The sequence below is a fragment of the Phocoena phocoena genome, chromosome 20 (assembly GCF_963924675.1).
Source record: "Phocoena phocoena chromosome 20, mPhoPho1.1, whole genome shotgun sequence".
Taxonomy (NCBI): Eukaryota; Metazoa; Chordata; class Mammalia; order Artiodactyla; family Phocoenidae; genus Phocoena; species Phocoena phocoena.
Window position 1 is genome coordinate 40,468,347 of NC_089238.1, and position 11,718 is coordinate 40,480,064.

General features: G+C 58.5%; 1 protein-coding gene across 1 annotated transcript; it reads left to right on the plus strand.

The window, feature by feature from the left end:
- Positions 1-4,298: 4,298 nt before the first annotated feature.
- Positions 4,299-10,947, plus strand: PLEKHG4 (pleckstrin homology and RhoGEF domain containing G4). Its single transcript, XM_065898380.1, has 20 exons — positions 4,299-4,800; positions 4,943-5,038; positions 5,114-5,237; positions 5,327-5,420; positions 5,509-5,583; positions 5,667-5,783; positions 5,941-6,039; positions 6,133-6,281; positions 6,434-6,572; positions 6,667-6,783; positions 6,958-7,140; positions 7,396-7,898; positions 7,974-8,220; positions 8,943-9,032; positions 9,117-9,338; positions 9,431-9,601; positions 9,676-9,853; positions 10,230-10,346; positions 10,493-10,729; positions 10,817-10,947. The coding sequence occupies exons 1-20, from the start codon at positions 4,299-4,301 to the stop codon at positions 10,945-10,947; spliced, it is 3,591 nt and encodes a 1,196-aa protein (XP_065754452.1).
- Positions 10,948-11,718: the final 771 nt, after the last annotated feature.

Genomic DNA, 11,718 nt, shown 5'->3' on the forward strand with positions numbered 1-11,718 from the left:
TGAGGCCTTGAGGAAATCTGGGAGGGCTTTGGGAGGAGCATGAGTGTGTGTGTGTGTGTGTGTGTGTGTGTGTGTGTGTGTGTGTGGAGGGGCTCTGACAACATGGGCAAAATTGCATGGGTGCATTCTAGGTGGGAAGAGCAGCATGAATAAAAGATATCTGGAGCACACATGGTGAAAAGCAAGGAGCAGTGGGTGATGTGCTGGGGAGAGACCAGCCAGGGACACAAAGGCTTGGGTGGGGTAACCCCACTGAGTTTTGGAGTGGCAGAAAGCCAGCCTGGAGAATTATGATCTGGGGAGTCCGGGCAGTGATGCGCATTAGGGAGCTCGAATGTAGCTGGTGCCAGGTGGAAGATGTGTGAAACCCCACGTGGAGGAAGGGTTGGTAGGAGGAAAGGCTAGAAATGGAAGACCTGTTGGGAGGCTCCTCCAGCAGCCCAGGGATGTGAAGGTGCTTGTGCTGAAGAGGGCAGGCAGCCATTCTCAGACCTCAGTATCACTGGGAGCTTGTCAAACACAGATTCCTGGGCCTACCCCAAAGGTTCTGACTCAGCAGGCCTACGGGAGCCCAGCCATTTGTAATCTTAACCAGGTCTCCAGAGGAAGGTGGTCCAGACACCACATCCTTCAAAAATTACGAGATTAGAAAGGTTTAGAAATAAAATCCCCACCATCAGACAACTGATGGTATAGGGGAGAGGGGTGCAGAGGGGCTCCTGGGCCTGGAGCTGGGTAAAAGGGGGGACTTCCAGGCAAATAGGGTTGGTCAGAGATGAGCAGACTGAGGGTAAGAAAGCACGTGAGCACAGCCGGGAGGAGGCAGGCACCTGGGATGCAGGAGAGCAAGCAAGTCACCACCAGACTAGGCAGGATGGCAGAAGTGGCCTCCAGTGCCTTGAAGGAGGAAGGATTTTGACCTGGGGAGATGGACATGGGCATACCAGGTACAGGAGACAGTTTGAGACAAGACTTGTGATCAGATGAGTTTTCCAGGCCTGTGTAAGAGCTGGTCAGGAAGGCTGTGATGCCTCTAGAAGGTCTTGAAGACCACACTAAGGAGTCTGGAGTTATTCAGGCCAGAGGTGAGAGAGATCTGGAGGGTTTAGGGTATGTGTCAACTTAACTGTCTGGGGCAGTACTGAAAAGGGTATGCAAGGTTTGGGATGGAATGAGGGCAATGATTGTGGATCTCTTATCACTAGGCTCCTTGAGGCACAGAGCTCCCACTTCATTTTTGGTTGAGTCATGTTGGTAAGAAATGCAAAGCTGAGGGAAAGCAGGGAAGGGGCAGGGGAGGGAGGCCTATCCCCATTTTATGATCTCAGTGGAAAAGGCTGCTGTGAGTAGATTTTGCTGCCAGGAGAGCCACAGAGATGGGCCCCATGAGTCACTGTTCAGTCCTGCAAGCTCAGCCCACAGAGCCTGCTGTGGTCATTGGCACAGGCTGGCTCCAGGCCCAGCCTCCAGTGCTCCCCACTAGGCTCAGTTTGTCCCCATTTCTATCTGTATCTTTGCCATCCTGGGGCTGTGCATCCTGCAGCTCTTTGCCTCTTCTGCATCCCTTTCAGACCGAGCCTCTGAATCTGTCTCCATTTGTGACTCTGGTTTACACCTGGCTCATAAATGGGGAACCTCGGGAGGACAGGGGTAGTGCGACCAGTCTCAGGCACCCCTCAACATTTATTCCAGGCCCTGTGCTAGGTGCTAGAAGTATAGAAGTGGAAGTGGATAAAACACAGTCTCTGTCTTCGCAAAGCTTACAGCATACATTCTATGTAGAGTGAATAAACCAAGGCCTGGCCCTGCTGCTGAATCAGTCTGTCTGCCTGCGCTCAGGGGTGCTGGGGTCATTTATGGCCTGTGGCTTGAGGTCTCTCTTAGCACTGGAGGGGTACATGTGCCTGCCAGCAGGTCCAACCAGCTCTTAGGGCTCACAGGGTGCCTGGCTGGTGGGTGGGGGTGGGCAGACAGTGGGCAGAAGAAGGGGAGGGAGGGAGCTGGAGGCAGTGACTCAGTGGGGCGGCTCTAGGACAGCTGGGGAGGGAGCCAAGGTTGGTCCTGATGCTCGCTGAAGCTAGAGGAGGGTGGGATGAAAGGGCCTGCTGGGGGTTGGGGAAGGAGCAGGACAACTCCAAGGCTCCTCACTCACAGCCAGATCCCCTCATGAAGAAGGCTCCTGTGCAGCTGCTCTGAGAACCTGGACTTGGTGCTGACGTGGCAGCTGCGATGGTGGGGAGGGCAGGATTGCTATTGTTCCCTCTGTGCCTGCTTCTGATGCCCAGGTTCCCTCCTCTGGCAGCCTCCCTGGGCTCATGAAGGAGCTGACTACCTTAGAGCCAGGGAAGCCACTGCACCCACTGCCCTCTCCCCACAAGGAACCAAGGGCCTAAGCATGTTATGGTACAGCAGGCCCACATGCACCAAAGGGACTTCACACCTCAGAGCTGGGAGAGATCTCACAAGTCAACTGTCCAAGTGACTTTCACCAGTTCAGGGTCCCCCAACTGAGGATGAAATGAGGGGCAGGACACGAACACCACCCAAGAGCTAGCAGCAAGGGGGCCTTAGACATACAGGATCTTTCCTAGTTCTCGGGGCAATCCCAGGAGGAAAGAATGACTTTCTTTTCTTTTTTCTTCCTCTTTTTTTTTTTTTACAGGTGAGTAATATGAGGCTCAAAGACAACTGAGTTGCTGGAGTTCACCCATCAGGTAAGTGGAAAAGCAGAGCTGGCCCTCTGGTTCCAGAATCTTGACCTCAGTCTCAGCCTCCTCGGTGGGATTTTGTGGGAGGGGTGTGGGGCTGGGGAGGGAGTGTATATGAAAGAAGTGCAGGAACGCAAGCGCAAGCGAGTGGTGGGGCTGGGCCTGGCGGATTGGTGGATTCCTGGCAGGTCTGGGTCAGCTCCCACCACAGAGCCCCCTCCCTGCCTCCTCCTTCTCTCTAACCCAAACAGCAGCCCATCATGGCATAATACAACCTGGCTCTTGGTGCCTGGGACTGAGGACTGGAAGGAAGATGGGGTCTGCAACGGAAGGGCCCCTCCCTCCCACCCTCCATGAAGATACCCCTACTGGCTGCCAGCAGCACCAAGCAGCTGGCCTGGGTTTAGGGTGTCATCCTAGAGGCCTCCTGGGCCCCTGGGCCCACACTTTTCTTCTCCCAGCTGACAGGAACGAGTGCTCCTTGTCTTGCTGAGGGAGGCTGTGGTAGGGCTCCCCGCATCCTGCGTGCATTCAAGAGCAGAAGCGCCCCCCTTCCCTACGCCGCCACCCTGCAAGCCCCTTCCCTCAGCCCCAGGCAGACCCCTTGCTCACTCACCCTCGCGCACCTTCGCCGCCTTCCCCAGCGGGGGAGCGCTTCCGGCGCGCTGAGCAGGCGCGGTGGGAAGGCCGTTGGTCGCTGCCCCAACCGGCGAACTGAGAAGCCAAGTCAGAGTCAGCGGGGGCTTGGGCGGCGGCGCGGGGGAGGGCGGTGAAGCTGAGGCGTCCGGGCCCGCGGGGGACGAGGGGGTGGATGGGCCGGGGGCGCTGCAAGAGCCCGCGTTTTCGCGCTTTCCGGCCGGCTCAGGCGGCTGCCGTCGGGCCTGGCGGGTGGGCTGTGGCTGCGTCTTCCGGCCCCCAGGGGGCGGTGCGGCGTGGCGCCCGGTCCTCTGCCGCGGTCGTTCCCGCCCCCGCGGCCAGGAGGCGGCGCCCGTCAACGCCAGGCGCCGCGCCGTACCCGCCGTCGAGGCGGCGGTGTGCTACGTTCGAGGGCTCTGGCTGCCTGGCCTCCCGGGTTCGGGGTTCCCTCGGCGCGTACCCCGGGCGTGAGCGCGGCGGGCGGGCGGGCGAGCGAGGGAGGGAGCGGGCGCGCGAGTCCCCCGGTGGCGGGGGGAGGGGGCGCCAGGGTCGGCTGGGCCCACGGGAGCGCGAGCACGAGGCAGCGCTCCGCCCACCCCGTGAGCGTCCCACCTGCGTAGGCCCGCCCAGCGTGGCGGCAAGTGAGCGTTCGAGCTTGGGGCGCTTCCGGCTAAGGCCCAAGTGAGCGTGGACCCGCGAGCCGTGAGCTGGGGGGAGAGACACCGGCTCTTCTCCCCGCTCCTCAGGCCTGAACTGCGGCACTGACTGCGCTCCCTGAGCCGAGCACCAAGACTGGCATCTCCTACGGCCTAGTGCCTTCTACCTGCATCGCCCGCTCAGCCCTACCCGCCCATCTTCAACCTGTTTCCTGGATGAGCTGAGGCCTCAGTTCACACCGAGGGCTTAGCTCCTCTGCCACTTGCCGGGAGTAGGCCCACCCTTAAGGAAGGGGTGATGGAAGGGCCCCTGGAGGATGGGGATGAGTCCTCAGCCTCCCAGGGCCACGCCACCGACTGGAGGTTTGCTGTGTGCAGTTTCAGAGATGCCTGGGATGAGGGGGAACCTGCTCTCCAGATGCAGGACCCCAATCCTCCGAGCCCACCAGCAGGGGCAGCCCAGGGGGAAGGGCTACAGGGCAGCCCTCTGCCTGGTGAGCTTCAGTCAACTCCAGGACAGAAGGTTGCAGATGGGTCGGGGGATGGCCAGAGGGGTGTATTAGGAGGTTCCTTAGTCCAGCAGGAGGAGCCAGCCTCCTCTGGAATGGAGATCCTCCTATGCCCAATGTTCTCCCACCTTAGTCTGGCACAGGGTGAAAATGACAGCCAAGGAGGAGGCTTGGCAGGGGACTCAGTTTCAGGCAGGGCAATGCCAATCCGCTTGGACCCTGAAGGGTTGGACAGTGACCCTGTGAACCTCAGGGATCTTTCTGAGACATCATCAGAGCTACTGGAGGCAGGTAAGGAAGGAAAGTCTTGGAAGAGAGTGAGGGTACCTGGAGGTGGGGAGGCCTCTGACTCTACTCAGGCGAAAGCCCAAGTTCACGTAGGGGTCTCTGGGTAAATGGCCCAATGTAGACCCGAGCCATTTTCCTTCCCAAGACTCCAACGGATCCAGGCTCCTTAAGTCCACTGACTGCCTCCTGGCCCAAGACCTTGCCTGGGAGCTGCTTGCCAGTGGCCTGGCTGCCCTGCCAGGTAACTGGGAGACACTAGAGGCAGAAGAGGTGGGGTGACTTGATTGTGCAGGTGTTCACTGCCTTCTCCGCACAGGCACTCGGGATGTAGAAGGCAGGGCAGTGCTGCTTCTGAGTGCCCATAACCCGGCCTGGCTTCACCCCAAGTGCAGCAGCCATGAACTCATCCGCCTCCTGCTCTACCTGCGAAGCATCCCCAGGTTGCGGGCTGGAGGCTGGGGGACAGAACCTGAGCAAGGGGATGGCAGGGCTGTGGAAACAGATACTGAACCAAAGCCTGCTCCTTTAGGCCCAAAGTACAGGCCCTGGGACTGACCGTGTTAGTGGATGCCCGAATTTGTTCCCCAATCTCTTCCCTCTTCTGGGGGCTCAGCCAGCTGCAAGTGAGTACAGGATTATAGCTCTCCTCTTCCCCCCCCCACAACCCTTTTTATAGGGTTAGGAGCAGGGCTGAGCTCAGATTCCTTGCAGGAAGCAGCCCCAGGGTCGGTGCACCAGGTGCTGCTAATGGGAAAGATGCCTCAGGAGGTGCCTTCAGGGCTGCAGGTAGGGACTGAGCCATTTGGCCAGGGTGGAGGTGGGGCACTTCCCCACCAGGCCTGAGTCCACTACATCTTCTTTTCCTTCAGTTAGAACAGCTGTCCTCTGATCAGAGCCTGCTGACCCACATCTCCACCTCAGGGTTGCCCACTTCACTAGGAGGAGGCCTGCCTTACTGCCACCAGGCCTGGCTGGGCTTCCGGATGGTCAGTGCACTGGGTGGGGCATAGGGTGGGTAGGCAGGCAATCTGGCCAGCAGAGGAGGCTCCCCTGGGCTGGCTTGAGCAGTGCAGTGGCCTGGGATCCAAGATGCCTGGGACTAGCACTGTGCACTGCCCTGGTCATGCCTGCCTCTGCTCACAGCGTCTGGAAACCCTACAGCAGAGCTGCCAGGTGCTTTGTGCCCTGCTCCAGGGGGCCATTGAGAGCATGAAGGCTGTGCCCCAGCCCATGGAGTCTGGGGTGAGTGTCTCCTTTCAGCACCTCCCCGAATGCTCCCTATCTTCTTCCTCTTCTCCCATGCACACCTCCACTGCCTGTTGCCCTTAATCACAGGAAGTCGGTCGGCTGCTGCAGCAGGCACGGGTCCTGATGCAGCATGTGCTAGACTCACCTCAGTTGGCATGGCTACAGTGCCAGGGAGCCTTGGAGCTGGCATGGCTGAAGCAGGAGGTTCCAGAGGTGACCCTGAGCCCAGACTACAGGTAGGTGCAAGCCCAAATCTTTTCCCAGCCCACCATATCCCATGCCAAGGACTCAGTGGCTGGCTCAGAACCAGCCAGGATTGTGGTCCTAGGACAGGGTGGAGTGGAGCTAGACACTCAGCAGGGGTGCTAAGACATGTACCATGCACCAGGCCTGCAGTGGACGAGGTTGAGGAGCTGTATGGTCGTGTGGATGGATTGCTGCACCAACTGACCCTGCAGAGTAACCAGCGAGTACAAGCACTGGAGTTGGTCCAGATGCTGGAGGCCCAGGAGGGCGAGCTGCACCAGGTGAGAACTATCTGCCCAGGTGGGCGTCACCTTTCGTCTCAAGCATCACCCCTACCCCACAGCAGCTCTCTTTTCTTTCTTTGTACTCCTCCAGATTGAAGTGTGGCTACAGCAGGTGGGTTGGCCAGCACTTGAGGAGCCAAGGGAACCCTCATTGGACATGCTGCTTCAGGCCCAAGGCCCTTTTGGGGACCTGGACCGAATTGCCCAGGTGAGTTTAGTTACTTGTTCATTGAGCACGGAGAGAGAGGGGAATGGGTTGGGGGTGGAGGGAAGGTCTTCACAGAAGTGACTGATGAGGACATGTAGACATCTGTGGAAAACACCAGGGCTCGCGGGCTGCACTACCAGGCCCGGGCTTGGTGAGCCCAGTCTCTGTCTCCAGGAGCAGGTCAGGCGAGGGGAGAAACTTCTGCAGCCACTGGTTGGCTGGGATGCAGCTGAACTGGGCCCCGCTGGGGCCCGCTTTCTGACCCTGCAAGCCCAGCTGACTGACTTCTGTAGGGCTTTAGCCCAGCGGCGGCAGCGGCTGGCGGATGCTGAGAAGCTGTTGCAGCTCTTTAGGCAGGTGGGTGAGGGGTCCCACCCCTGGCTCCAGGCGGTCAGTGAAGCCAGAGGGGCGGCTGCTCGGCTCTACGACAGCTTGGGCTTTGTTGTATACCTTGCCTGTTTTCTTTTCTTGTCTTCAGTCTGACCCCAAAATCCTACCACTGAGGATGCAGCCTGGGGCCAACATTCTGTGGGGATGGGGGGAGGTAGAGGAGAAGGCTCAGCAGTCTTGGTGGGATCCTTCCTCAATGCCTATCTGGCTTTGGTGTTGCAGGCCTTGATGTGGGCTGAGGAGGGGCAGCGGGTGTTGGCAGAGCTGGAACAGGAACGCCCAGGGGTTGTGCTGCAACGGCTGCAGTTGCATTGGACCAAGCATCCTGACTTGCCTCCTGCCCACTTCCGAAAGATGTGGGCTCTAGCCACAGGGCTGGGATCTGAGGGTATCCGCCAGGAGTGCCGCTGGGCCTGGGCGCGGTGCCAGGACACCTGGCTGGCCCTGGACCAGAAGTTGGAAGCTGCTGTGAAGCCACCACTGACAGGTAGCACCACTAGCTTGTGTGTCAGCCGGGTGCTGGCTGTACCTGCTACCCCTCCCCTGAGGAAGGCATACAGCCTTGATCGGAATCTGGGACTGAGTCTCAGAGAATCTGCCCACCACTGCCACCATGAGGCCATTGTGGCTGCCTGCCAAAGACCAGAGGCTGGAGTTGGTGCCCAGTCAGGGTCATGCCCCACCATGCCTCCGCCAGGTGGCTCTGAACCCAGGAGTCCCAACAGGTAGGCAGTGGGCAGGGCGGGGAGGGCAGTGTGGCAGGGCAGATGTCTTGGGTCCTGATTCCACCTACCTGGTAGACTCCAGCTGGTGCTGGCGGAGATGGTGGCTACAGAGCGGGAGTATGTCCGTGCTCTTGACTATACCATGGAGAACTACTTCCCCGAGCTGGATCGCCCTGATGTGCCCCAGGGCCTCCGTGGCCAGCGCACCCACCTCTTTGGCAACCTGGAGAAGCTGCGGGACTTCCACCGCCATTTCTTCTTGCGTGAGCTGGAGGCCTGTACCCAGCACCCACCCCGGGTGGCCTATGCTTTCCTGCGCCATGTAAGCTCCTCAGGCCGTACAGGCCCTGGCTGATTCTGCCACGTTCAACAGAGAGCTACTGGGCACGTGCTTGGGGTCAGGCCCTGTGATGGGTACAGCTATGAGCAGGACCAACCGGTCCCTGTTTTTCAGGGTGCTCTTAGTTTAGTAGAGGAGACATAAAAGTAAAAAAGATAATTCCATGTTATAGTTGAGGTTACGGGGGAAAAATGGGATAGATAGGTGATTTGTGAGTTAGCAGCAAGGCAGAGGTATCCCCTTTAGAGAGAGCAATTAGAGAGGCCGCTTAGAGGAGCTGATGTTTGAGCTAAGGCCAGAGGGAGGGGCTGCAGTCAGAGCATTCCACCCAGAGGAAAGATCAAGTGCAAAGCCCTGGGCAGGAAAGAGGCCCAGTGGTCAAGGAAGAGAGAAGTCAGTGTAGCATAGTGTAGTGAGCAAGGGAAGGTATAGTCTGAGGTGAGGTGAGATTAGAGCACTGCTCTCAGAGCTGTGGGAGCAGCAAAGCTGTATGCAGGACTTCTTCCCCAGAGGGCCTGAGGGCAAGCCCCTCTCCGCACAGTGTCTCTTGCCAGATTACCCGTCATTCAAAGCAGGGCACATTGGCTCTGTGTGGGGAGGCCTTCTTGGGACCTTTAGGCATTTTGGTCCTCCCAAACTGAGAGTGGTTTGGCCCCCTTGGATGCTGGCCCATTTGCACCAGACCAAGCTGTGTATCTTTGCAGAGGGTGCAGTTTGGGATGTACGCACTCTACAGCAAGAATAAACCATGCTCCGATGCCCTGATGACCAGCTATGGTCACATCTTTTTCAGGGTAGGTGAGCCTGAGACTGTAGTGGGAGGGGGGGATGGAGCAGGTAACCTGAAGCTCCCTGACGGTCTCTTACACACCTGGCAGGACAAGCAGCAAGCACTGGGGGACCACTTGGACTTGGCCTCCTATCTGCTGAAGCCCATCCAGCGCATGAGCAAGTACACACTGCTGCTGCAAGAGCTGGCACGGGCCTGCGGGGGAACCGTGCCAGAGCTGAGTGCCCTGCGGGCTGCCCAGAGCCTCGTGCGCTTCCAGCTGCGACACGGCAATGACTTGCTAGCCATGGATGCCATCCAGGGCTGTGACGTGAGTCATCGCAGGCTGTGGTGGGCAGGGGCAGTGGGTGTGAAGGGAGGGGGCAGAAGAGGCTGGGAACCCACTGGGCCCCAACTTGGCAGGTCAACCTCAAGGAACAGGGGCAGTTGGTCCGACAGGATGAGTTCACGGTGTGCTCTGGGCGCCACAAGTCCCTGCGTCGTGTTTTCCTCTTTGAGGAGCTGTTGCTTTTCAGCAAGCCTCGCCGAGGACCCAAAGGCATCGACACATTTGCCTACAAGCGCTCCTTCAAGGTAGGCCCACCCAACCCCTCCCTCTACCCCCTGCACCCCCAGTGCCTCACTAAGCTCCTTTCCTGGCCACACAGATGGCAGACCTTGGCCTCACTGAGTGCTCTGGGGATAGCAACCTGCGCTTTGAGGTCTGGTTTCGCCGTCGCAAGGCCAGGGACACCTTTGTGCTACAAGCTGCCAGCTTGGCCACGAAGCAGGCTTGGACAGCTGACATCTCCCGCCTGCTCTGGAGGCAGGCTGTCCACAACAAGGGTGGGTCCCTGCCCCATTTCACCCCACACTCCCCTCCTTGGAGAGCTTACATTGTCCCAGAGGGGCCCCAAGGAGGGCCTAGGGACCTGGAAATACTTGGGAGGGTGGAAAAGGTCCCTCAGCAGCAGCCAGCGCAGGGGAAAGAACTCCAAAGTCAGGCAGTCCTGCACTCAGTCTCAGAATGTGCACACAGTATTAACCTCTGAGTGTCAGAGGCCTCATCTTTAAAAAGAGAATTATGACACCTCATGGGATTGTTGGGAAAGGCTCAGCACACAGGACAATCTGCAGGCTATGGGTGTACAGGAGAGACTAATATAAGGGGAAAGAGTGATAAAGGGCTGGGCTCATGTCCAGATGTCCACTCTCCACCCAGAGGTGCGCATGGCTGAGATGGTGTCCTTGGGTGTGGGGAACAAGGCCTTCCAGGACATCGCCCCCAGCAAAGAAGCTATCAACGACCGCACCGTCAACTATATCCTGAAGTGCCAAGGTAGCAGGCAGGCTGCAGGGGGTTGGGGTGAGGAGAGCTGCACAGGCGGCAACATGGACCTCTGTCAGCCCTAGCCTGCGCTCACCTCAGGACCTTGGCCCACCTGGGCTCTGGCCTGTCCCAACCTGACCTTCTTTCTCATACAGAAGTTCGCTCTCGGGCCTCCATTGCTGTGGCCCCATTTGACTATGACAGCCCTTACCTGGGGGCCTCAAGCTCCCTTTCTGAAGATCCTGCTTCTTGCTCTGTACTGGGGTCCCTCAACCTGCATCTGTACAGAGACCCAGCTGTTCTGGGCTTCCGCTGGCCCCTGTATTCCACCAGCTTCCCAGAGGAAGCAGTACTGGAGACTGAAGCTGAGCTGGGCAGCCAGCCATCTTTGAGTAGGTCTGGGCTTGGCCAGAGGCAGGAGGGCATGGCTTGGGGTCTGGGCCTCCTCTGCTGACAGCTCACCCAGTCTCCCTTATTAGTTCCTGAGGACTCAGAGGTCTCCTCCCAGTGCCCGTCAGCCAGTGGCTCCAGTGGCTCGGACAGCAGCTGTGTGTCAGGGCAGGCCCTGGGCAGGGGCCTGGAGGACTTGTCCTATGTGAGTTCCATTTAGCCTTATACCCACCAGCCCTTTCTCAGCCCTGCCTGGGCCTATGGCTGCCTTGCTTTTAGGTGGAAATGGGGGTGGTAGGTCAGAGCCATTCCTCAGAGACCCCACCTGGACCCCGAGCCAGGGAAATACATGTTCGTGCCTAGCTTTGCACCACAGGTCTGAGCCTGGGCTTGAAGGTGGGCAGTGGCTCCAGGAGTTGCTAGATCCAAGGAACATCACCTTTCTCAAGATCTGCTATGACCAGGCCATGGGTGGCACCTGGGTCGCTTCCAGCCCACATGCACAGCCCTGTTGACTACCCTTTCTGATGTCTGTGTCATTGGACAGATCAGCAGGGACCTCTCCAGGGGATGCTGGTTGCAGAGCCTAAATGAGCACCCTGATTCTGGGGCCCTGGTCTCATGTCCCCTTTTTCTTTCCCCGTCTCCAGCTCCCACCCCAGTTGTTCCCACCCAGAACAGAGGGTGGGTATTTGTTTCTATGCTGTAGGCTGGTGGGACATCTAGTGACTGGGCTGCCCCACCTCTCAGTAGGAATACAGGTGGCCCCTCAGTAGGAATACAGGTGGGTTCCTAGCCACTGCTTCCCAACCCCTGGTTTCAAAGCCAAGCTCATCCCTGTTGGACTCTTGTCTGCCCTGGCTCCCTAGGTCCAGGCCCTTCTTTCCTGGGTCAGTTTGGTTATATTGATTGAAAGCTTTTTGAATAGATTTCAGTTTAAGATTATTTCACTGGTTGTAAGGTCTTTGGTGTCTCAGAGACGGAGTCCAGA

What these genes read in the sequence shown, in the direction of transcription:
- PLEKHG4 (XM_065898380.1), top strand. Translation starts at nt 4,299, where the DNA reads ATGGAAGGGCCCCTGGAGGATGGGGATGAGTCCTCAGCCTCCCAGGGC. An exon ending in CCTACAAGCGCTCCTTCAAG is followed by an intron (nt 9,602 to 9,675) that starts GTAGGCCCACCC and finishes CTGGCCACACAG; the next exon opens with ATGGCAGACCTTGGCCTCAC. An exon ending in GGGCAGCCAGCCATCTTTGA is followed by an intron (nt 10,730 to 10,816) that starts GTAGGTCTGGGC and finishes CTCCCTTATTAG; the next exon opens with TTCCTGAGGACTCAGAGGTC.